Raw genomic sequence first — 27,161 nt, 5'->3', positions numbered from 1 at the left:
TATATATATATATATATGTCGTACCTAGTAGCCAGAACTCACTTTTTGGCCTACTATTCAAGGCCCGATTTGCCTAATAAGCCAAGTTTTCCTGAATTAATATATTTTTTCTAATTTTTTTCTCATGAAATGATAAAGCTACCCATTTCATTATGTATGAGGTCAATTTTTTTTTATTGGAGTTAAAATTAACGTAGATATATGACCGAACCTAACCAACCCTACCTAACCTAACCTAACCTATCTTTATAGATTAGGTTTGGTTAGGTAGCCGAAAATGTTAGGTTAGGTTAGGTTAGGTAGGTTAGGTAGTCAAAAAAATATTATTTCATGAAAACTTGGCTTATTAGGCAAATCGGGCCTTGCATAGTTGGCTGAGAAGTGCGTTCTGGCTATTAGGTACGACATATATATATATACGTATATATATATATACGTATATATATATATATATATATATATATATATATATATATATATATATATATATATATATATTTATATATATATTTATATACGTATATATATATATATATATATATATATATATATATATATATATATATATATATATATATATATATATACGTATATATATATACGTATATATATATATATATATATATATATATATATATATATATATATATATATATATATATATATATATGTCGTACCTAGTAGCCAGAACTCACTTCTCAGCCTACTATTCAAGGCCCGATTTGCCTAATAAGCCAAGTTTTCCTGAATTAATATATTTACTATAATTTTTTTCTTATGAAATGATAAAGCAACCCTTTTCACTATGTATGAGGTCAATTTTTTTTATTGGAGTTAAAATTAACGTAGATATATGACCGAACCTAACCAACCCTACCTAACCTAACCTAACCTATATATATAGGTAAGGTTAGGTTAGGTAGCCAAAAAAAGCTAGGTTAGGTTAGGTTAGGTAGGTTAGGTAGACGAAAAAACATTAATTCATGAAAACTTGGCTTATTAGGCAAATCGGGCCTTGCATAGTAGGCTGAGAAGTGAGTTCTGGCTACTAGGTACGACATATATATATATATATATATATATATATATATATATGTCGTACCTAGTAGCCAGAACTCACTTCTCAGCCTACTATTCAAGGCCCGATTGGCCTAATAAGTCAAGTTTTCCTGAATTAATATATTTACTTTGGTTTTTTTCTTATGAAATGATAAAGCTACCCTTTTCTCTATGTATGAGGTCAATTTTTTTTTATTGGAGTTAAAATTAACGTAGATATATGACCGAACCTAACCAACCCTACCTAACCTAACCTAACCTATATTTATAGGTAAGGTTAGGTTAGGTAGCCAAAAAAAGCTAGGTTAGGTTAGGTTAGGTAGGTTAGGTAGACGAAAAAACATTAATTCATGAAAACTTGGCTTATTAGGCAAATCGGGCCTTGAATAGTAGGCTGAGAAGTGCGTTCTGGCTATTAGGTACGACATATATATATATATATATATATATATATATATATATATATACGTATATATATTTACGTATATATATATATATATATATATATATATATATATATATATATATATATATATATATATATTTATATATATATATATATATATATATATATATATATATATATATATATTGTCGGGGTTTACTTGGTGAGCACCAGTATACTCAAGGTGACTCACCGTAGCCCTGCGGGTCTTCACTCTATCCTCGCGGCGCCACTGTACGCCAGAAGAGTATCTCAGTCAATCCCAACCGGCCTCTTATCGAGAAGGAGTGGGAACACTTGTTCATTTAACTGTTGTATGCCCGCCCCAACATAGGGCTCTACTACTAACCACTAGGTCGCCAACTGGTGTTTTCGGTGTCCAGTAACATGTCAGTGGTTTTGTCGAATTGTGGTAACAGTGGCAAGAACACACTCAATATGTCTGATATCAGGCAGGTATTTACTTCTATCGCTCTCTGCTTTCAGGTATTATATAGCCACAAGAAATATGGAGGGGATGATATGAACACCAATGTACTTTGTATTTTACTTAAAACTCATTCAAAGACATCACAAGATTATATCAATAAGCAAACAGCTGTTTCAGGCGGGAGTCGCTCGTTCCCACACATATAATGTGAACTCACCAAGCCGGCAACGCTCCCCCTCTTGTCAATGTCAAAATCAGCTGCGCGACTACCCCCCCCCCCCCCCCCGCGCGAATGTTACTTTATCTGTTTGTTTGTAAACGTGACGCGCCAGTTTCTTTAAGTTCTCAAAGATCACTAGAAGTTCGAACACACAATATTTGCGACAATAGCACGTAAATACTTCGCTACACTGATCATGAGCTCAATCAAACATTTCTATATTAACGGTGACAATAATTCACTGTCATGGTATTACACACTGCCCTTCATTTAATGATAAGGTATGCAAGTATATATCACTGGAGTTCTCAGTAATTCCTTCCGTGGGCGATAACACAATTAATCACTGCACACATGAATGATCATTCAATACACAAGCATAGACATATATATATATGTGGATGAGTCATAGACGTCAATAATGATAATGACATAGTTACTGGGCACATAGCCTAACTCCCAAATACTGCCATATTTATATATATATATATTCTCTCACTATATGATCATGTTAAAGTCTCATTAAAGACATTATCCACACAGTAAATTCATCAATTGCTCCGGGTGCCTGCATACACCAATAATAATCATAAATATCGTGAGTACTCTTTAAAGTCCCACTGCACACTTGTGCCTTACTGTGACATAGGTGAGCCTTGCTCACGACATACAAAATACTCAGGCTAAATAATATAGCTGACTAAAGGGGAATTGGGAGGGAAACTAGTATCACCTACTTCCACCTATCCTCCGGTGAGAGTTGAGTTGTAGCTCCTGGTCCTGGCTCCTGCCTCGTGTAGGGAACGCCCCCACACACACACTGTCGTGTCCTCCAGGAACTCAAACAACGTCCCACCGTAAGCGCGTCGTCTCCGTGCCTTTTCACTGCAGGTCCGTGCTCCTCCTCGACTTCTTTTGGGGTTGGAGTCGGTCTCCCGGCCGTCGACTTCTCCTCTCAGCTACGGCTGCCCGCCTACGTCTCGGCTGCAGTCGTTCGGATTCCCAAATACTTTTCTTCTTCCGCTGCTTCCCGGTGGCTCGGTCCAGCCACTACGCCGTCACAAACGGGTGAACTGCCTCAGACGTCGCATACGTCACTGCACAGACTTCACTTCTTCTTGCATAGTACCTGTCCTGGAGCACTTGTTGCTCAATATCCCGTCGATTCCCTCTCTGGTCCAACACATGAACGAAGGAAGACCTCACAGAGTACTGGCAGACTTCGGGTGACGCGTAAAATCCACGGGAGCGGGAAACAACTGTCAAACTGACAGGACCAATCTTCGCACGTCCAACCACCTTGACGTGTTGTGTCAGACTGATTCCCTCACGGAGGATTGGCTCATCCCCTACGTCATCACTGTGGAGCTATCAGCCGTCGCATACGTCGCTGCCTAGACTCCACTCTTGCACAACACCTGTTCCTGGAGCACTTGTTGCTCAACATTCTGTCAATTCCTTCTCTGGTCCAACACATGAACGAAGGAAGACCCCACAGGTGATGGCAGACCACGGGTGATGCGTAAGTCCTCCGGAGACGGGGTAAACTGTCCAACTGACAGGACCCCCCAGCGCACGTCCGACCTCCTTGACGTGCTGTCTTAGACTGATGGCGTCAGCGCGGCGCAATGACCGGACCCCCCTTCCTTCGTGACGTCATATTCGCCACGGGAGGTTTTCATTGGCTCCCTGTGCCACGTCGCTGTCGGCGACCAATCTGGTGTCACTGACGTCACACAGTTTTGGCGGGAAAACAGAAGAGCCAGCGCCATATTGGCTTCCTAAAGGGCCTAAACCACAGGCCAAAATACTCTTCTTTTATCAATTTCTCGGCACTTCGAGAACACTACATTCTCCCACATATACCAAACTGATACCTGCGACGTAGAGAACGCTCGGGTAAAGTGGACATGACTCTTACTGCAGGCGTGGGAGAAATATAAGGGGGTTAACACCGTCACATACCCCTCCCCTTAAAATATGAGTCATGTCTGGTTAGTGCATACAGGACAGGGCATCTGCTACTACGTTGTCTTCCCATCGGATGAGCTTAATTTCCAACCAGTATTCCTGCCGCCAATGCGAGACGCTCCTTACGTATCCGTCGACCGTTCTCACGGTCACTCCTGATGTCCATTGTTCCTTCAGCATGGACAGAGGACTTTGCACCTCTCGTCCATACACCAGCTGGAAAGGTGAGAAACCTAACGATCCTACCACTGCGTTACGCATGGCAAACAACGCAGGACATACTGCTTCATCCCACTCAGTTCCCTGCTCTGTGCAGAACACTCTCATCAGCATGCCGTCCTGTATGTAACGATGAGTGGCCCTCTCAGGACCAACACGTCCTCCACTGGCCTCATGAATCAATTCGGGGAGTTCTATCTGCTGCAACTCTCCAAGACGAGTGCGGTCTACCCCTAGAGAACTGGTGAGGGTCACCTGCATCTCACCATCCGGGCTGCCTTCGCCCTCCGCTCGTTCTCCGGGTCCCATGAAGAGGTGATCGATTTCCAGACTGTCGGACGTCTCCTCGTCAGCACTATCAGATCCACACCCTCCGTGTCCTTCGCACTGCCTCGTCATCATAGCACAAACCGGGAACGCCGCCGTGGCGATTCCTTTCTCGTCCCCACAGGCGTCTAACACTCCGCCTGTCTCCTCATAGTGCTCTATGCACTCCTCGCCTTTCGCGAGATTCGGGAGGACATATCCTCCACATGCGTCATTTCCCAAGATGACTTGTTCCTCCATCTTGGGCATCGATGCACAGACCCCCACCACAAGGGTCTGGCAGCCATAATCAGAATTCAGAGTCACCTGGTGTAGGGGCATCCTCACCGGGCCTCCCACAGTGGTCACACTTGCCATCCCCACACTGGTACTCTCGTAACCCTCGGGGAACAGGGTTTCACTCACCATGGTAAAATCTGCCCCAGTGTCTCTTAATATCTTCACCGGGATGGGGTCTGCGTCCCCCATCCTTACGGTCCCCTCACTCACGAATGGGTGAACTCTTTTCTCCCCACTCAGTACGGGTTCATCCCGCACCCACTCGGCCATCTGGTCCTCGACCCTCACGAAAGCAACGTTTCCCCGCTGCTCAGGGTATCTGCATTCCCGCTTGACGTGTCCGAATATTCCTCAGTTGTAGCAGCGGACCCTTCTTCGGTGGATCTTCCTCGCGCCATTCATCGACTCCTCGGTTTCGGCAACAACTCTAGAGCTCTCAGCTTGGGACTTCTTTACCGGCTCCACAGCACTCTTTGAGCCTTTCCTGTCTCCACTCGAGAGATGGGACTCAGGAGAACTCGCTCCTGTCCTCCATTCGTCTGTCCTTGTATAACTTCTTCCATTTCCGGAGTGTTTGGTCGGTCGGTGCCGTCCCTCTCGGTGTGGTCGCAGAGCTTCTTCCAGCATGTCGGCTCTGTCGGCCGCGGCTCTCAGGTCCTTTATGTCCGCCTCCTTTACTCTAACCCTGATCTCAGGAGAGAGCACGGACATAAACTTCTCCATGACCATAAGCCTTTTGACCTCTTCAGCCGACCTTGCTTCTTCAGACTCCAGCCACTTAAGGAACTCTCTCTCCATGTCCCTCGCCGTCTCTGCATAAGATTTTCCTGCGAACGGGTACATTCCCTGAATCTCTTCCTGTAACATTCTGGCGTGAGCTTGAAAGAATGGAGCACAGCTCTCTTTACAGCATCGTAGTTGGTGCACTCTTGGAGGTCAAGCATATTGTAGGCTTCACGAGCTTCACCAGTGAGCCTACTCTGAACCAGCTCCGCCCACTCCGCCCTCGGCCACTTCTTCAAGGTAGCGATCTTCTCGAATTGGTCGAAGAAACCTTCAGCTTCATTTGGTATAAAGACCCGCAGATCTCGCTCCCTCGCTCGGCGGTCTTCCTGTTGTGGCGGAGCAGGTGCACCTAGTCCTAGTTCAGCTCGCTTCAGCTCCACCTGCTTGTTAGCTTCTATCTCCTGCTGTCTCAGCCTAAATTCTCGCTCGTGCTCCTCTCTCCTCAGCTGTGCTTCTCGCTCTTGTTTGCGCTGCTGTGCCTCTGCTTCTCGCTCTTCCCGCTTCAACTGCACTTCCAGCTGCAGCTTCATTATCTCCAGCTTAACGCTGTGCCTGCTGCCGCTGGATCCCCTGCTGCTTCCACCAATGCTCAGGTGTTCTCCCATACTGGCAGGTGTTTGTGGCCGTTCCTCCCCCAAAGCTTCATCTCGTGCTCTGAGCTGTGCCATTATCTCCAGTCTTCTCTCTCCCACTCTGGAAGATCTCAGCTTTATCCCAAAATGGTCTGCTATTGCCTGTAACTGTGCCTTGGTGCACTCCTCCAGCACCTGCTCATCTCTAGTGTCAATGAACCTTGTTACTTTATCATCCTCCATCTTGTGCTATGAGTAATAACCTGTACCTGATATCTAATACCACTGCAAAGTACCACAACTGCAACCTTTATCTTGATCGTGATCCTGGCAAGGTCGCCAATGTCGGGGTTCCTCCAATGAGAGGGGAAAGGGGCGAGTAACAGTACACTCAAGGTCACTCACCATAGCCCTGCGGGTCTTCACTCTATCCACGCGGCGCCACTGTACGCCAGGAGAGTATCCCAGTCAATCCCAACCGGCCTCTGATCGAGAAGGAGTGGGAACACAACTTGTTCACTTAACTGTTGTATGCCCGCCCCAACATAGGGCTCTACTACTAACCACAAGGTCGCCAACTGGTGTTTTCGGTGTCCAGTAACACGTCAGTGGTTTTGTCGAATTGTGGTAACAGTGGCAAGAACACACTCAATATGTCTGATATCAGGCAGGTCTTTACTTTTATCGCTCTCTGCTTTCAGGTATTATATAGCCACAAGAAATATGGAGGGGATGATATAAACACCAATGTACTTTGTATTTTACTTAAAACTCATTCAAAGACATCACAAGATTATATCAATAAGCAAACAGCTGTTTCAGGCGGGAGTCGCTCGTTCCCACACATATAATATGAACTCACCAAGCCGGCAACGCTCCCCCTCTCGTCAATGTCAAAATCAGCTGCGCGACTACCCGCGCGCGAATGTTACTTTATCTGTTTGTTTGTAAACGTGACGCGCCAGTTTCTTTAAGTTCTCAAAGATCACTAGAAGTTCGAACACACAATATTTGCGACAATAGCACGTAAATGCTTCGCTACACTGATCTTGAGCTCAATCAAACATTTCTATATTAACGATGACAATAATTCACTGTCATGGTATTACACACTGCCCTTCATTTAATGATAACGTATGCAAGTATATATCACTGGAGTTCTCAGTAATTCCTTCTGTGGGCGATAACACAATTAATCACTGCACACATGAATGATCATTCAATACACAAGCATAGACATATATATATATATGTGGATGAGTCATAGACGTCAATAATGATAATGACATAGTTACTGGGCACATAGCCTAACTCCCAAATACTGGCATATTTATATATATATATATTCTCTCACTATATGATCATGTTAAAGTCTCATTAAAGACATTATCCACACAGTAAATTCATCAATTACTCTGGGTGCCTGCATACACCAATAATAATCATAAATATCGTGAGTACTCTTTATAGTCCCACTGCACACTTGTGCCTTACTGTGACATAGGTGAGCCTTGCTCACGACATACAAAATACTCAGGCTAAATAATATAGCTGACTAAACGGGAATTGGGAGGGAAACTAGTATCACCTACTTCCACCTATCCTCTGGTGAGAGTTGAGTTGTAGCTCCTGGTCCTGGCTCCTGCCTCGTGTAGGGAACGCCCCCACACACACACTGTCGTGTCCTCCAGGAACTCAAACAACGTCCCACCGTAAGCGCGTCGTCTCCGTGCCTTTTCACTGCAGGTCCGTGCTCCTCCTCGACTTCTTTTGGGGTTGGAGTCGGTCTCCCGGCCGTCGACTTCTCCTCCCAGCTACGGCTGCCCGCCTACGTCTCGGCTGCAGTCGTTCGGATTCCCGAATAGTTTTCTTCTTCCGCTGCTTCCCGGTGGCTCGGTCCAGCCACTACGCTGTCACAAACGGGTAAACTGCCTCAGACGTCGCATACGTCACTGCACAGACTTCACTTCTTCTTGCATAGTACCTGTCCTGGAGCACTTGTTGCTCAATATCCCGTCGATTCCCTCTCTGGTCCAACACATGAACGAAGGAAGACCTCACAGAGTACTGGCAGACTTCGGGTGACGCGTAAAATCCACGGGAGCGGGAAACAACTGTCAAACTGACAGGACCAATCTTCGCACGTCCAACCACCTTGACGTGTTGTGTCAGACTGATTCCCTCACGGAGGATTGGCTCATCCCCTACGTCATCACTGTGGAGCTATCAGCCGTCGCATACGTCGCTGCCTAGACTCCACTCTTGCACAACACCTGTTCCTGGAGCACTTGTTGCTCAACATTCTGTCAATTCCTTCTCTGGTCCAACACATGAACGAAGGAAGACCCCACAGGTGATGGCAGACCACGGGTGATGCGTAAGTCCTCCGGAGACGGGGTAAACTGTCCAACTGACAGGACCCCCCAGCGCACGTCCGACCTCCTTGACGTGCTGTCTTAGACTGATGGCGTCAGCGCGGCGCAATGACCGGACCCCCCTTCCTTCGTGACGTCATATTCGCCACGGGAGGTTTTCATTGGCTCCCTGTGCCACGTCGCTGTCGGCGACCAATCTGGTGTCACTGACGTCACACAGTTTTGGCGGGAAAACAGAAGAGCCAGCGCCATATTGGCTTCCTAAAGGGCCTAAACCACAGGCCAAAATACTCTTCTTTTATCAATTTCTCGGCACTTCGAGAACACTACATTCTCCCACATATACCAAACTGATACCTGCGACGTAGAGAACGCTCGGGTAAAGTGGACATGACTCTTACTGCAGGCGTGGGAGAAATATAAGGGGGTTAACACCGTCACATACCCCTCCCCTTAAAATAAGAGTCATGTCTGGTTAGTGCATACAGGACAGGGCATCTGCTACTACGTTGTCTTCCCATCGGATGAGCTTAATTTCCAACCAGTATTCCTGCCGCCAATGCGAGACGCTCCTTACGTATCCGTCGACCGTTCTCACGGTCACTCCTGATGTCCATTGTTCCTTCAGCATGGACAGAGGACTTTGCACCTCTCGTCCATACACCAGCTGGAAAGGTGAGAAACCTAACGATCCTACCACTGCGTTACGCATGGCAAACAACGCAGGACATACTGCTTCATCCCACTCAGTTCCCTGCTCTGTGCAGAACACTCTCATCAGCATGCCGTCCTGTATGTAACGATGAGTGGCCCTCTCAGGACCAACACGTCCTCCACTGGCCTCATGAATCAATTCGGGGAGTTCTATCTGCTGCAACTCTCCAAGACGAGTGCGGTCTACCCCTAGAGAACTGGTGAGGGTCACCTGCATCTCACCATCCGGGCTGCCTTCGCCCTCCGCTCGTTCTCCAGGTCCCATGAAGAGGTGATCGATTTCCAGACTGTCGGACGTCTCCTCGTCAGCACTATCAGATCCACACCCTCCGTGTCCTTCGCACTGCCTCGTCATCATAGCACAAACCGGGAACGCCGCCGTGGCGATTCCTTTCTCGTCCCCACAGGCGTCTAACACTCCGCCTGTCTCCTCATAGTGCTCTATGCACTCCTCGCCTTTCGCGAGATTCGGGAGGACATATCCTCCACATGCGTCATTTCCCAAGATGACTTGTTCCTCCATCTTGGGCATCGATGCACAGACCCCCACCACAAGGGTCTGGCAGCCATAATCAGAATTCAGAGTCACCTGGTGTAGGGGCATCCTCACCGGGCCTCCCACAGTGGTCACACTTGCCATCCCCACACTGGTACTCTCGTAACCCTCGGGGAACAGGGTTTCACTCACCAGGGTAAAATCTGCCCCAGTGTCTCTTAATATCTTCACCGGGATGGGGTCTGCGTCCCCCATCCTTACGGTCCCCTCACTCACGAATGGGTGAACTCTTTTCTCCCCACTCAGTACGGGTTCATCCCGCACCCACTCGGCCATCTGGTCCTCGACCCTCACGAAAGCAACGTTTCCCCGCTGCTCAGGGTATCTGCATTCCCGCTTGACGTGTCCGAATATTCCTCAGTTGTAGCAGCGGACCCTTCTTCGGTGGATCTTCCTCGCGCCATTCATCGACTCCTCGGTTTCGGCAACAACTCTAGAGCTCTCAGCTTGGGACTTCTTTACCGGCTCCACAGCACTCTTTGAGCCTTTCCTGTCTCCACTCGAGAGATGGGACTCAGGAGAACTCACTCCTGTCCTCCATTCGTCTGTCCTTGTATAACTTCTTCCATTTCCGGAGTGTTTGGTCGGTCGGGCCGTCCCTCTCAGTGTGGTCGCAGAGCTTCTTCCAGCATGTCGGCTCTGTCGGCCGCGGCTCTCAGGTCCTTTATGTCCGCCTCCTTTACTCTAACCCTGATCTCAGGAGAGAGCCCGGACATAAACTTCTCCATGACCATAAGCCTTTTGACCTCTTCAGCCGACCTTGCTTTTTCAGACTCCAGCCACTTAAGGAACTTTCTCTCCATGTCCCTCGCCGTCTCTGCATAAGATTTTCCTGGCGAACGGGTACATTCCCTGAATCTCTTCCTGTAACATTCTGGCGTGAGCTTGAAAGAATGGAGCACAGCTCTCTTTACAGCATCGTAGTTGGTGCACTCTTGGAGGTCAAGCATATTGTAGGCTTCACGAGCTTCACCAGTGAGCCTACTCTGAACCAGCTCCGCCCACTCCGCCCTCGGCCACTTCTTCAAGGTAGCGATCTTCTCGAATTGGTCGAAGAAACCTTCAGCTTCATTTGGTATAAAGACCCGCAGATCTCGCTCCCTCGCTCGGCGGTCTTCCTGTTGTGGCGGAGCAGGTGCACCTAGTCCTAGTTCAGCTCGCTTCAGCTCCACCTGCTTGTTAGCTTCTATCTCCTGCTGTCTCAGCCTAAATTCTCGCTCGTGCTCCTCTCTCCTCAGCTGTGCTTCTCGCTCTTGTTTGCGCTGCTGTGCCTCTGCTTCTCGCTCTTCCCGCTTCAACTGCACTTCCAGCTGCAGCTTCATTATCTCCAGCTTAACGCTGTGCCTGCTGCCGCTGGATCCCCTGCTGCTTCCACCAATGCTCAGGTGTTCTCCCATACTGGCAGGTGTTTGTGGCCGTTCCTCCCCCAAAGCTTCATCTCGTGCTCTGAGCTGTGCCATTATCTCCAGTCTTCTCTCTCCCACTCTGGAAGATCTCAGCTTTATCCCAAAATGGTCTGCTATTGCCTGTAACTGTGCCTTGGTGCACTCCTCCAGCACCTGCTCATCTCTAGTGTCAATGAACCTTGTTACTTTATCATCCTCCATCTTGTGCTATGAGTAATAACCTGTACCTGATATCTAATACCACTGCAAAGTACCACAACTGCAACCTTTATCTTGATCGTGATCCTGGCAAGGTCGCCAATGTCGGGGTTCCTCCAATGAGAGGGGAAAGGGGCGAGTAACAGTACACTCAAGGTCACTCACCATAGCCCTGCGGGTCTTCACTCTATCCTCGCGGCGCCACTGTACGCCAGGAGAGTATCCCAGTCAATCCCAACCGGCCTCTGATCGAGAAGGAGTGGGAACACAACTTGTTCACTTAACTGTTGTATGCCCGCCCCAACATAGGGCTCTACTACTAACCACAAGGTCGCCAACTGGTGTTTTCGGTGTCCAGTAACACGTCAGTGGTTTTGTCGAATTGTGGTAACAGTGGCAAGAACACACTCAATATGTCTGATATCAGGCAGGTCTTTACTTTTATCGCTCTCTGCTTTCAGGTATTATATAGCCACAAGAAATATGGAGGGGATGATATAAACACCAATGTACTTTGTATTTTACTTAAAACTCATTCAAAGACATCACAAGATTATATCAATAAGCAAACAGCTGTTTCAGGTGGGAGTCGCTCGTTCCCACACATATAATATGAACTCACCAAGCCGGCAACGCTCCCCCTCTCGTCAATGTCAAAATCAGCTGGGCGACTACCCGCGCGCGAATGTTACTTTATCTGTTTGTTTGTAAACGTGACGCGCCAGTTTCTTTAAGTTCTCAAAGATCACTAGAAGTTCGAACACACAATATTTGCGACAATAGCACGTAAATGCTTCGCTACACTGATCTTGAGCTCAATCAAACATTTCTATATTAACGGTGACAATAATTCACTGTCATGGTATTACACACTGCCCTTCATTTAATGATAACGTATGCAAGTATATATCACTGGAGTTCTCAGTAATTCCTTCTGTGGGCGATAACACAATTAATCACTGCACACATGAATGATCATTCAATACACAAGCATAGACATATATATATATATATGTGGATGAGTCATAGACGTCAATAATGATAATGACATAGTTACTGGGCACATAGCCTAACTCCCAAATACTGGCATATTTATATATATATATATATTCTCTCACTATATGATCATGTTAAAGTCTCATTAAAGACATTATCCACACAGTAAATTCATCAATTACTCCGGGTGCCTGCATACACCAATAATAATCATAAATATCGTGAGTACTCTTTATAGTCCCACTGCACACTTGTGCCTTACTGTGACATAGGTGAGCCTTGCTCACGACATACAAAATACTCAGGCTAAATAATATAGCTGACTAAAGGGGAATTGGGAGGGAAACTAGTATCACCTACTTCCACCTATCCTCTGGTGAGAATTGAGTTGTAGCTCCTGGTCCTGGCTCCTGCCTCGTGTAGGGAACGCCCCCACACACACACTGTCGTGTCCTCCAGGAACTCAAACAACGTCCCACCGTAAGCGCGTCGTCTCTGTGCCTTTTCACTGCAGGTCCGTGCTCCTCCTCGACTTCTTTTGGGGTTGGAGTCGGTCTCCCGGCCGTCGACTTCTCCTCCCAGCTACGGCTGCCCGCCTACGTCTCGGCTGCAGTCGTTCGGATTCCCGAATAGTTTTCTTCTTCCGCTGCTTCCCGGTGGCTCGGTCCAGCCACTACGCCGTCACAAACGGGTAAACTGCCTCAGACGTCGCATACGTCACTGCACAGACTTCACTTCTTCTTGCATAGTACCTGTCCTGGAGCACTTGTTGCTCAATATCCCGTCGATTCCCTCTCTGGTCCAACACATGAACGAAGGAAGACCTCACAGAGTACTGGCAGACTTCGGGTGACGCGTAAAATCCACGGGAGCGGGAAACAACTGTCAAACTGACAGGACCAATCTTCGCACGTCCAACCACCTTGACGTGTCGTGTCAGACTGATTCCCTCATGGAGGATTGGCTCATTCCCTACGTCATCACTGTGGAGCTATCAGCCGTCGCATACGTCGCTGCCTAGACTCCACTCTTGCACAACACCTGTTCCTGGAGCACTTGTTGCTCAACATTCTGTCAATTCCTTCTCTGGTCCAACACATGAACGAAGGAAGACCCCACAGGTGATGGCAGACCACGGGTGATGCGTAAGTCCTCCGGAGATGGGGTAAACTGTCCAACTGACAGGACCCCCCAGCGCACGTCCGACCTCCTTGACGTGCTGTCTTAGACTGATGGCGTCAGCGCGGCGCGATGACCGGACCCCCCTTCCTTCGTGACGTCATATTCGCCACGGGAGGTTTTCATTGGCTCCCTGTGCCACGTCGCTGTCGGCGACCAATCTGGTGTTACTGACGTCACACAGTTTTGGCGGGAAAACAGAAGAGCCAGCGCCATTTTGGCTTCCTAAAGGGCCTAAACCACAGGCCAAAATACTCTTCTTTTATCAATTTCTCGGCACTTCGAGAACACTACATTCTCCCACATATACCAAACTGATACCTGCGACGTAGAGAACGCTCGGGTAAAGTGGACATGACTCTTACTGCAGGCGTGGGAGAAATATAAGGGGGGGAACACCGTCACAATATATACATATATATATATATGTATATATATATATATATATATATATATATATATATATATATATATATATATATATATATATATATATATATATATATATATATATGTCGTACCTAATAGCCAGAACGCACATTTTGGCCTACTATGCAAAGCCCGATTTGCCTAATAAGCCAAGTTTTCCTGAATTAATATATTTTCTCTAATTTTTTTCTTTTGAAATGATAAACTACCCATTTCATTATGTATGAGGTCAATTTTGTTTTATTTGAGTTAAAATTAACATAGATATATGACCGAACCTAACCAACCCTACCTAACCTAACCTATCTTTATAGATTAGGTTAGGTTAGGTAGCCGAAAAAGTTAGGTTAGGTTAGGTTAGGTAGGTTAGGTAGCCGAAAAACAATTAATTCATTAAAACTTGGCTTATTAGGCAAATCGGGCCTTGCATAATAGGCTGAGAAGTGCGTTCTGGCTATTAGGTACGACATATATATATATATATATATATATATATATATATATATATATATATATATATATATATATATATATATATATATATATATATAATATAATATAACTAAAAGATGACTGCCCAGAAGGCAGTCATCTCTGCTTCCCGAGGGAAAGGCAGCCTTCCCTGCTGCCCAAGGAGAAGGCAGCCTTCCCAACTACCCACCCGTCAATGACACACACATAATGAAACTCTTATTTAGACGTCTTCCCAGTTTTCCGAATTTTCGGAGGAATATAATTCTTCTTCGTTTGCATTGCCCCTTCTCTGTATTTCCCGTGTTACTTTATGCAAGTTTTTTTGTCTCTATTTTGCATGCGTTTCTGTTATTTGGACGTGATTAATGATGTGTACCGTTGTGCTGGCGGTCAGGCAGATATTATTGATCATTCAATTTGAGAACATAATATTCGTGTTTATTTTACTCGTTAATCTTGCTTAACCAAATTTATGGATGAGGATGTTTATACATTTTCTGTGCTGTAGTGGCAGCCATATTATAGTGCCAACGCTGCTACTGCTACTGGCATTCCAGTACCACAACTACTATAGTAGCTACCACCAGTACTGTTGACGCTACCAGTGCTCACACTACCAGTACCACAACTACTATAGTAGCTACCACCAGTACTGTTGACGCTACCAGTGCTCACACTACCAGTACCACAACTACTACAGTAGCTACCACCAGTACTGTTGACACTTCCAGTACCACAGCTACTATAGTAGCTACCACCAGTACTGTTGACACTACCAGTGGTCAGCCATCCAGTACCACAGCTACTATAGTAGCTACCACCAGTACTGTTGACACAACCAGTGCTCACACTACCAGTACTACAACTACTATAGTAACTACCACCAGTACTGTTGACACTACCAGTGGTCAGCCAACCAGTACAACAACTACTATAGTAGCTACCACCAGTACTGTTACCAATCAGGTCATATTTACATAGATCTCCTAAAAGTACTCGGTGTTTGGGCCGTGTACTATATACAACTTCTTCCAGATGGAGAGAAGTGAGGTGCAGGAACTGGTTGCGTGCGGCCGTTCTCAAAGCTCAAGTCCTCCTTTTGAACTGTACATTGAATTTGAAGGATAAATCCTCCAAGACCAAAATCTGATTCACTGGAAATTATAGTGGCTCGTAATATTGGCGTGATGTGCAGTTTTATATTCGTAGGTCCTCTGTTAGGTTAAGTTCGGGCAATCTAGAACATCAGTTTAGTGACGTTGTGAGCGCTCAGGGAGACGGGCTGCACAGATAATTTAGACGATGTGCGAATTGTGGAAATGCGACTATGGAAATGTTGCCACGAGATGGATACACGGCATTGATCAGCCTCACGAAGTTATCATCATCTATGAGACCAAGAATAATGCCTTAAAGAAGCCGTAAAGAGGCCTGCCGTACCAAATATTTTAGACAGAGAGTGCGTTATGTATATTAGAAGAAACATGTTCAATGGGGGTAAAAATTTGCCCTATGTGTCATCATTGCGTGTGTGAAACTATGAGTGATGGTGACGACCTGTCTGGGGTCTCCTTGTCATTGCCTCCTTCACTGTATCTCACTCGCAGATTTTTGCTGCCAGTAATGACAAAATATTCTCTACAACACAATATATGGATGAAGGCCGCCATTGCTCACCTGGTTAAGTTTAAGTACCTACTTGACGACGACACTGATAATATTCAAATTGCAACTAATACAATTGTTTCCATGAGTGTTGGGTGTGTGCAACAACCTGTCCTCTTAAAAAGAACGTAGCTTTTGGCCGTTTGCCCGTATGGCCAAATATGGACGTAATTTGGAAATGAAAAAAAAATGAAATTATATTTGGGATTTTTTTTTCAAGAACAGTAAGTTAAGGGTCCTCTGATAGGTTTGGTGGGCAGGAAATTTTCATAAAGTTTCAAAACGGTATGAAAAACGTTAGTGGAAAGTTGTCTCTTCTATGCTTGCCGAGTAAGCGGGACGAGTCAAACAGAAAACGGAACAGTACGTCACTTTTGTGAGTCGATTTCATTTCAAATTACGTCCAAATTTGGCCATAGCGCGCATACGAGCGAAAAGTGACGTTGTTTTTTAGAGGACGGGTTGGCACAGGAGCTGATTCAATGACTCTTGTACATCGGTCATATCTGTGCTAATCGAAGCCAAGAAAAGAGAGTATTTATCTTAACACAAATTGAAGACATATAACAGGTTGGAATACTCACGCCTAGATAATCTAAAATAAATGTTTATTCTGACGGTACTTGTGAAAGATACAACATGCCCAACACCTAGCTTGGCTGCTCCATATCAAACGGATCATATGGGAAAATATCAACAAGCAATTAACATAAATAAGAAAGAGAAATAACATTTTGTTTGATCTGAAGATACTCATATACCTTTTTCAGGAAGATTTTTGAATTTTGGGTTGAAATTTACGAAATCAAAACTTCATTCAAAAGGATTACAGATCCCATGGATGATCTGTCTATGCTCGGAATTTTAGGAATAATTTTTCAAAGATAATTCAACCATTTTTAGCAGTGCTATGGACAGTAAAGATGAAATATTCTGTAAAATATGCATTATGCATTTCTCAAACGTTTGCTGTGAATTACCTTTTATAGTAACGTAATATATCACTTTTAATATATTGTAATGATTGTTACTTAAAAACAATTAATAACAAAAGTTTTAGAGACAAATATTTAAATTACAGAAAACATAAATTTAAATCTTACTAAGGGTAAAATTTTATCTATCAAAATTATTTGAGAAATAAATTACACCAATATTTGGAACTTCAATCCAGACAATATAATAGGCGAACCTTTATCTGGAGAGTCATTCGTCTTAATCATTATATAATAAATATGAATGTTTTTCCTAACTTAATTCTATTCAGGGAAAATGAGATTTAACATTCTTTCTTTTTCTATTATTTCAGAGACTTAGTATAATTCAGTCAAACAATACTTCAATTATTTAACTACTGACTGACATTTCTAACTGGCTAATTAACATTTTCAATGATAATGACTTAACTAGGAACAGAAGATAAAGTTTTAGGGTTCAAGTCTCTTCCGATAAAAAAAACTGTAATCCTGACCTCTTCAGAAAAGTAATATGCACCAAAACGTTTAAAGTGTTGCATAAACCTCTGCAACAGAGTATCTTATCAATATACTGTAATAAAATATTTCTCAACATTCACTGAATCTACATCGATCCAAACTATTGAGTAATGACTCGTCCTAATGTAGAACTCACAGTGAGCAACAGAAGCTCACTGAAGCTCATAGAAGCGCAAACTTCTGAACCTTTTCCAGTTTCCTTATGTGTTTCTTCAGGTGGCGACTCCATGATGGAGCGGCATACTCTAAGTGCAGACGAGGAGTCACAATAGCGGAATACTCTAGGACTGGCCTCACGTAGGAAGTGTAAAGCGCCCTAAATGCCTCATTACTTAGGTTTCTGAAGGATGTTCTAACTTTCGCCAGTGTAGAATGCGTAGCTGTCGATATCCTATATATATGTGCCTCAGGAGTTAGATTAGGTGTTACGTCAACGCCCAGGTCTCTTTCTCGAGTCGTCACAGGTAGGCAGTTCCCCTTCATTGTATACTGTCCCTTTGGTCTCCTATCTCCTAATCCCTTTTCCATAACTTTACATTTGCTCGTGTTGAACTCCAGTAGCCATTTCTCTGACCATCTCTGCAACCTGTTCAAATGTTCTTGGAGGATCCTACAATCCCCATCTGTCACAACTCTTCCCTAGTGCCAGATGTGTAATTTAACACATCTGTCATTGTGTTAAACAGTGTGTGTATTGAGCAGTATATTGAACCTTAGGTGTACCAGTCAAATACCTGGAACCCCTAGTAAGACCACGCTTTGAGTTCACACCAATCTATATTCTTCAAGATATAAGTGGCCCATCTTAACATCTATCGTTTGAAGTAACTCTCCCGCCTTTGACTTCAAGCCAGACGATAAAATATCAACACAGATAATGTATCTTCAGTCTCAAACGCCAACGTCCACTCGCAACCCTTCAATATTCTGGCACTCTACTCCACTCCAATGATTCATTAAGTATGCAAGAGAGGCACTCATGCAAGTCATGCTTACTTTCTCTAAGAACCATGTAAATGTCTTCATTCCGTCCAGGGAACTCTTTTAAACCTTAATTCTGTCATTTGTCTAGTGACCCCCCGCCAAACACACACCGAAATTACGACGTTGCTACAACGTTCGAACAAGTTTTAATACCTCCTAACCAGTTATAATAACCAATATAGCAGGTTGTAACAACGTTCTAATACGTCATAATCACGTTAAGCCAAGATGTAACAACTTTATTACAAGTTGTAACAAGCGGAAAATAGAGACAGTTACAGTATGTGTTTCCAGAGCTACCCCTTGATGGCAGCCAAGGGAGTGAAGTTGTCCCCTCATCACCAATATAGATATTTTCAGCTGAAGGTCAAACGTCAAACATTCCTCCAGTAAACTCAGTGAAATATCACTTATCCAGAATACCACACATTATGAGTTATCATGAGTTACTTGGCCTGCCTCACTCATCACTTTCCTGATTCTCTACCTAATTACAGTTTGACGAACCTAACAGAACTCTCCTATTTTTCTCTACCGGCTCTGGGTAAGTCGATACATTTTTGCTCCAGATAAAACCTCATCTTTAAATTGTTTGCCTGCCGCTGCCTCTCTTACTACCTCATTAGTATTACAATGCTTATCCATTTTTTGTCAACTGGACTTCAGACGTAACGTTTGCAAATGATTTTACAATCCGGATCAACATTATCCAGCCGCCTTTCATTTACCCATGAAGCCACACAACCCTAAATACGAGACATCCCACTGTCCCAATTCGTCTAATGTATTCTTCTTAACTCGTTAATGCCTGGAAGTCAATGACTAAACTCGTCAGTGTTACGAACCCGGATCCAGCGTCCGAACACGGAGCAGTAACGACTGCGCCATCTGTGGGTCAGCTCCCGAAACCCCCGCCAAACGACGACGACACCGGGTGAGGACGGCGAATACCGGCCACAAGGGCCAGTTTCCAGTCCTGTGCAGCTCACAACACAGCCGCTGCTGACCTCTGGTGAGATGGTGCTCAGACACCAGCGCCATCTATGGAGTGGATAGGTGGGCGTTTGTGTCTGAACCTGTAAGTGAGGTGCCTTAGTGTGTCCCAGTTATTTATGACGTGTCTGCTTACAGAGTCGACCTGGGACTGCTGTGATGGGAGTTGAGTCAGTCTACCCGAGGCAGCCGTCTCCATACCTTGTACTTTGCTGCAGCAGTTGTGAAGTCGTCCCCCCGGAAGAACACTGTGGTGTGTTACCCTGCCAGTGGAGTGGCAGTAAAAGGATTACCCGGGACCGACTGTTGGAGACAATCATCCACTGGGGTATTGAGGACAGGAGAGTGATTTGTGGTGTCACACGAGGCTCCTGTCTAGGGCGTTCCCCTTATATCGTTCGTGGAGTGGCCTGACCAGCGTTGCGGGTCCGGAACCTGCCAGCAGAGCCCCTGCTGGATTTGTGGATGACGGCCTCCACGGCGGTGCCCCCAGTGGACCTGTGTTTTGGCTGACCTGTGGCCAGGGTAGGCTCAGCTTCTCAGAAGGATTCGTTGTGAGGCCACGAAGAAGCACCGAGGACTCAGCACCGAGAGTTTTGCACCAGAGTCTTCAGCAGAAGACAATGATTGTGAATAATCCCCTTGTATAGTGTTAATACCCCTCCCCCTGTGTACTCTTTTATACATTTATTTGGTGATGGTAATTATAATATTAAGTTCTTAACTTCCTTTCCCTTCCCCCTTTAAGTTACTTGCGTCACGGATCACATCCCTTGATAGCCACTACTGGCTTGGGAACGGATATATATCTTCCTCTAACAACATCAGAGTAAGAACCCCGTTGCGTCCCGAGAGGGCCGTAATAGTCAGTGCGATGCTAAATACGATTTCTCCTTGACCAGCGCCCCCGAATTCACTCCCAATCTTGCTGTTATGTATCGTTACCTTCCTGGTAACCGATATTAAGTCTGTAAATGTTTGTTTCCCTCTCTGGTTCCGCACTGTAATGTCCAAGACATTTTCGGTCCAATATTTCTGCTCCTTTGTTCCTCCCTGTTTATACGTCCTTTCTACTCTAGCAACGTTCATGTCAGCCACAACAAGCTATCCCGGCCAGACGCCGCAGGTAACTTCACCCCCTCCCCCTCCACATACCCACGTCGCCGCAGGTAGCCCCCCCCTCCTCACACACATGCCAACGACGCCGCACGTAGCTCCACCCGAATACACATGCACACGACGCCGCAGGTAGCACCCTCCCCCAAACATGCCCACGACGCCGCAGGTAGCACCCTCCCCCAAACATGCCCACGACGCCGCAGGTAGCTCCACCCCCCCACACATGCACACGACGCCGCAGGTAGCTCCACCCCCCCCCCCCGACACATGCACACGACGCCGCAGGTAGCACCCTCCCAAACACATGCACACGACGCCGCAGGTAGCACCCTCCCCAACACATGCACACGACGCCACAGGTAGCACCCTCCCCAACACATGCACACGACGCCACAGGTAGCACCCTCCTCCACACATGCACACGACGCCGCAGGTAGCACCCTCCCCAACACATGCACACGACGCCGCAGGTAGCACCCTCCCCAACACATGCCCACGACGCCGCAGGTAGCACCCTCCCCAACACATTTCCACGATGCCGCGAAAAGCACGTCAACACATGCCCACGACGCTGCAGGAAACACGCCCACTCATGCCCACGATGCCGCAGGTAGGTCCCTGTTACCTGCGGTGTCGTGGGCATGTGTGGGGGTTGCTACCTGCGTCGTCGTGGGCATGTGTGGGGGTGCTACCTGCGTCGTCGTGGGCATGTGTGGGGGTGCTACCTGCGTCGTCGTGGGCATGTGTGGGGGGGTGCTACCTGCGTCGTCGTGGGCATGTGTGGGGGTGCTACCTGCGTCGTCGTGGGCATGTGGGGGGGTGCTACCTGCGTCGTCGTGGGCATGTCTGGGGGTGCTACCTGCGTCGTCGTGGGCATGTGTGGGGGTGCTACCTGCGGTGTCGTGGGCATGTGTGGGGGTGCTACCTGCGTCGTCGTGGGCATGTGTGGGGGTGCTACCTGCGTCGTCGTGGGCATGTCTGGGGGTGCTACCTGCGTCGTCGTGGGCATGTGTGGGGGTGCTACCTGCGTCGTCGTGGGCATGTGTGGGGGTGCTACCTGCGTCGTCGTGGGCATGTGGGGGTGCTACCTGCAGCATCGTGGGCATGTGGGGGTGCTACCTGCAGCATCGTGGGCATGTCTGGGGGTGCTACCTGCGTCGTCGTGGGCATGTGTGGGGGTGCTACCTGCGTCGTCGTGGGCATGTCTGGGGGTGCTACCTGCGTCGTCGTGGGCATGTGTGGGGGTGCTACCTGTGTCGTCGTGGGCATGTGGGGGTGCTACCTGCAGCATCGTGGGCATGTCTGGGGGTGCTACCTGCGTCGTCGTGGGCATGTCTGGGGGTGCTACCTGCGGTGTCGTGGGCATGTCTGGGGGTGCTACCTGCGTCGTCGTGGGCATGTCTGGGGGTGCTACCTGCAGCATCGTGGGCATGTGTGGGGGTGCTACCTGCGTCGTCGTGGGCATGTGTGGGGGTGCTACCTGCGTCGTCGTGGGCATGTGTGGGGGTGCTACCTGCGTCGTCGTGGGCATGTGTGGGGGTGCTACCTGCGTCGTCGTGGGCATGTCTGGGGGTGCTACCTGCAGCATCGTGGGCATGTCTGGGGGTGCTACCTGCGTCGTCGTGGGCATGTCTGGGGGTGCTACCTGCGTCGTCGTGGGCATGTCTGGGGGTGCTACCTGCAGCATCGTGGGCATGTGTGCGGGGTGCTACCTGCGTCGTCGTGGGCATGTGTGGGGGTGCTACCTGCGTCGTCCTGGGCATGTGTGGGGGTGCTACCTGCGTCGTCGTGGGCATGTCTGGGGGTGCTACCTGCGTCGTCCTGGGCATGTGTGGGGGTGCTACCTGCGTCGTCGTGGGCATGTCTGGGGGTGCTACCTGCGTCGTCCTGGGCATGTGTGGGGGTGCTACCTGCGTCGTCGTGGGCATGTCTGGGGGTGCTACCTGCGTTGTCCTGGGCATGTGTGGGGTTGAGGAGTTACGTGCGGCGTCGTGTGCATGTGTGTGTGGGGGGGGGGGTGCTACCTGCGGCGTTGTGAGCATGTGTAGGGAGGGAGCCACGACGCCGCCGTTAGCCCCCTTACACTTCCCCTCGACGCTGCAGGTAACACCCCACCCCCCACACACATGCCCACGACGTCGCTGGTATCACCCGCCTCCACACATTCGCATGATGCTGCAGGTAGCACCCCCACACATGCTCACGAAGCCGCAGGTAGTAGCTCCATACATACTGACGCCGCCGCAGGTAACTCCTCCACGCATGCACACGACGCCGCAGGTAGCACTCCCCCCCCCAAACACATGCACACGATGCCGCAGGTAGCACCCCCCCCCCACACATGCCCAATACGCGGCAGGTAGCGCCCCACTTATGCCAGCAACGCCGCAGGTATCACTCCCACATATGACCACGACGCCACAGGTAGCTCCCCCCCCCATACATGCCCAAGACGCCGCAGGCAGCTCCCCCCACACACACATGCCGATGACGCCGCAGGTAGCACCCACCACACATGCTCACGACGCCACAGGTAGCTCCCCCCCCCCCACACATGCCCACGACGCCTCAGGAAGCTCCCCCCACCCCACACATACCTACGATGCCACAGGTAGCCCCCCCCCCCCACACATGCCCACGACGCTGCAGGTAGCTCCCCCCACACAAATGCCCACGACGCCGCTGGGAGCTCCCCCCCTCACATGCCCACGATGCTGCAGGTAGCTCCCAGCTATCTGCAGCATCGTGAGCATTTGTGGGAGGGGGTGCTACCTGCTGTGTCGTGGACATGTGTAGGTAGGGAGCCAGGACGCCGCAGGTAGCTCCCACCACACATGCCCACGACGTTGCAGGTATCACCTCCCCACACATGCCCACGGCGCCAAAGGTAGCACCCCCCACACATGCCAAAGACGCCACAAGTAGGTTCCCCACACATGCCCACGACGCCGCAGGTTGCACCCCTCACACACGCCCACGATGCCGCAGGTAGCATCCACTCACATGCCCATGATGCCGCATGTAGCACTCCCCACACATGCCCACGCCGCCGCAGGTAGCACCTTTCATATGCCCACGTCGCCGCAGGTAGCACCCCCCACACATACCCACGACGCTGCAGGTAGCAACCCCCCCCCCACACACACATGCCCACGACGCCACAGGTATGTTAATACTCATATTGTATGACGGTTGAGACATAACCAATCACAGGCGAATAGGCCTCTGACATCACTCCATACAGAGCTGGCACTAGCCGCACTCCAAGCAGGCCTCAGTATCTCTCGAGACCAGAGTTAGCGTAGGACCTCGGCAGGCCAGATATATACCTTGTTACCTTACTCAATAAACTACTGAAGTGTTCTACTGTTTATATCTACAACAACCATACATCCAAGAAGGTAACGAATACTGGTAGCAGTGTGTGATTCAGAATAAATTTTCTGAGCTACAAAATCTCAAGTGCCCACATCACGTGTGTCCAGCGCCTCCCGCCACCCACGCATCAATATTCAATGATAGTGTACCAGTCCGGGGTCCTACCATCAACCACTACTCTAGGTCAACGTCTCAGAAGTAAGGCACAATATTTTCCTGTGAGAACGGCATTTCATCAGTGAGGGGAAAGGAAGATTCCCGTGCCAGCCATTTTGAATTTCACGCCACCTGGGAACCTGCGGCACCCACCCACCACCATCGCCACCCAATCCCACATCACCTAGCTTTGTGTATGTTACAGCTATTGCAATCATCTTCTCAAGCTTCATCTGTTTTGCAGCTGTGTTGTGCAATTTACTGAGAAACAGTTGGTGGACTGCAACCGTCTGACTAGTGTCGCCAGCTCCCACTCATGTCGCCACATTGCCACGTCGCCTCCTCCCACTCATGTCGCCACATTGCCTCCTCTCACCACCGCTACAGCCCTCTGCTACACCATTCTACAGTGAACTTCTGTCTACACGACACCATAGCAACTGGCCCTCATCGATATAGTACGTCGCGCCCACAACATCACACACATTCCTAGTGTGGGGTCCCCCAAGCTTCACGCCACTGCCTCCAGGAGCGCTGCTTGTCGCTCCAAATGTAAACAAAGCGTATATGTACCTTTTCACACGCCTTGTCGCCGTTTTTTTCGTGTTGGCTATGGTTATATTGGCTTGGCCGCAGTCCTGAGTTAAGTAATTAAGAGCTACACCTTCGTGTACCATGTATTAATAGTGATTCACATAAAAATATCCATAATATCTTCTGAATTACCCATTCAGTGACTTGTTAAATATTGGAGCTGGTTCAGTACTCCATTTCCACTGCTTTACTGAGTCATTTCAATATTTCCTGCATCTCTCAGTAATTCTATTGTTCATTAATTGTCTAACAAGTGTTATTGATAAATTCAAAGTTGAGAGAAGTAAGACATAATTGATTTTAGCAATTTATTTCGCATAATAGAAATTTGTTTTTGAGATTTCCACAGACAAAAGACAATTTTTGATATTTCTCCAGACCTAACTTTGAAATTTATCCTTTCAAATTTTTATTTTAAACTTTTACCAAAGCATGTTACACATGTGCCTGTGTCCAGTTTGTTTTTGCTAAACCAATTTTTCCTGCATTGCCACCTGTTGTGTTGAATCATTTTGGTTAAATTTTGCAATTGCACTTTCCAGTTTTTATTCTAAATTGCTGTGCTTATCTGGTTTAATTAATTTCCATGCCTCTAATTCCAGCCATATTCATACCAGATTGCTAATTTAATTCACAATTTTGTTTGTTTATAATTATTTGTTGCCTAGTACAATTTAATAATTTTAATAGTTTTTAATTCACAATTTTACTTGTTTTTTATTATTTGTTGCCTTGTACAATTTAATAATTTTAATTGTTTTTAATTCACAATTTTGCTTGTTTTTAATTATTTGTTGCCTTGTACAATTTAATAACTTTAATTCTGCCATTTCCTTACCTTAGCCAAGTTTTTTTTGAGTGTTTTTAATTTTTTGTGTGTACTCTATTTCTTATGCCTAGTGTATTTAATTATAATTTGCTATCAACTGCCACTTCCTCGGTAGTGACAATGCCCACCACTGTTGCAACTCCTTCAGACTCAACTGGAACAGTTGCTTGTCCTAATGTCCAGAGATCAGCTCAGGAAATGGGTATCCCACTTTTTGCTGGTGAATCTCGCTTATTAGAGTCATGGTTTAGTAAAGTTGAAGCAAAAACCATCGCACGTTTTTCCGAACCTACTGATGCCGAATACTTGGCAATTGCACGGTCAGCTGTTGACACAACCAAAGGTGATGCACGTTTTGTCGCTGATGAGAAAGTCATTGTTAGCCTACAGTCTTGGTCTGAATTTAAGGATTTCTTTCGCTGGCGCTTTGTTAACAAAGTAGACCTCGACCTGTATAGGTTAGTCAAGAAAATTGCCAATGCCACCATGCAGCCTGGTGAATTATTTAATGTGTTTACTAGCCGTCTCGATCAGTATCTGTATGCCTTAGTGTCTGCTATGATTAGTTAATCATGGGGTAGATAAAGACAATACTCTGTCCCCTGAGGCTATGGCCATAATGATAGCATTTGGGACTTCAATGCATTTTGCCCCGGATCATACTAAACCGATCATCGAGCAACAAAATTTTGGAGTTAAACATGAAATTGGTGAAGTGTTTGAAGCTATTAACAATGCCGCCGATAAACTAGCTCCCTGAAGGGATCAACTGTTGCCACCCTCTGATACTGTAAATGTAGTATCAAGCTCTCAGCATCCTGCCACAAACTCTCAAAACTCTTGGTCGCAGAACCGTACCCATGCTCGTAGCCCCCAGTCAAATTCGCCTCCTCATAAGTGGCCGAGACGCCATAGTCCACAACCATCCACTCCCTCATGTTGGCATTGTGGTAAGAGTAACCACCTTGCAAGGGACTGTTGGTCCGCCCCTAGATCATCACCTCCTAGACAATTCTCTCTGTTCCCTCGTCAATCTAATCATTCTAGGTTCCCATATTTCAAGTACCATAAACAAGTTGATCACCACACTGCGGATTGTAGAGCTAGGCAAAGGACATCCCCACCTCGTAACTCCCAAGCGTCCAAGACATTATCAGATTTCGCGTAATTACAACTCCCAGCACAGCTATAATGCAACTTCGAATTACAATACTCAGTCCTAGAATGCTGGAGCTCAGAATGTTCACTCGATGTCATCGGGAAACCCCCAAAGCCAACCGCTAACCAATTCATACTAGCCAGTCTTAGTGCC

The 27,161-nt window shown here is 47.1% G+C and overlaps 3 protein-coding genes across 3 annotated transcripts in view; all 3 read right to left on the bottom strand.

The window, feature by feature from the left end:
• The window catches only part of LOC138362894 (trichohyalin-like), a 41,372-nt gene extending 23,347 nt beyond the window's left edge, over positions 1-18,025 (bottom strand). Inside the window, exons 1-4 of the mRNA XM_069321470.1 lie at positions 17,933-18,025; positions 10,939-11,251; positions 10,643-10,785; positions 5,930-6,242 (exon numbers count right to left, since the gene is read on the bottom strand). Of these exons, the coding sequence (XP_069177571.1) occupies positions 5,930-6,242; positions 10,643-10,785; positions 10,939-11,251; positions 17,933-18,025 (862 nt within the window). The remainder of the gene's footprint in view (positions 1-5,929; positions 6,243-10,642; positions 10,786-10,938; positions 11,252-17,932) is intronic.
• Positions 18,026-21,482: 3,457 nt separating this feature from the next.
• Positions 21,483-21,989, bottom strand: LOC138362893 (uncharacterized). The gene has a single exon (XM_069321469.1). It carries the CDS (start codon positions 21,987-21,989, stop codon positions 21,483-21,485), a length of 507 nt encoding a protein of 168 aa, XP_069177570.1.
• A 150-nt stretch (positions 21,990-22,139) lies between these two features.
• LOC138362892 (putative surface-exposed virulence protein BigA) lies at positions 22,140-22,820 on the bottom strand. Its single transcript, XM_069321468.1, has one exon. It carries the CDS (start codon positions 22,818-22,820, stop codon positions 22,140-22,142), a length of 681 nt encoding a protein of 226 aa, XP_069177569.1.
• Positions 22,821-27,161: the final 4,341 nt, after the last annotated feature.

This window comes from Procambarus clarkii, chromosome 9 (genome assembly GCF_040958095.1).
Source record: "Procambarus clarkii isolate CNS0578487 chromosome 9, FALCON_Pclarkii_2.0, whole genome shotgun sequence".
NCBI classification, from domain to species: domain Eukaryota; kingdom Metazoa; phylum Arthropoda; class Malacostraca; order Decapoda; family Cambaridae; genus Procambarus; species Procambarus clarkii.
The sequence above is the reverse complement of the archived record's forward strand: the minus strand, read 5'-3'. Positions and strand labels throughout refer to the sequence as shown.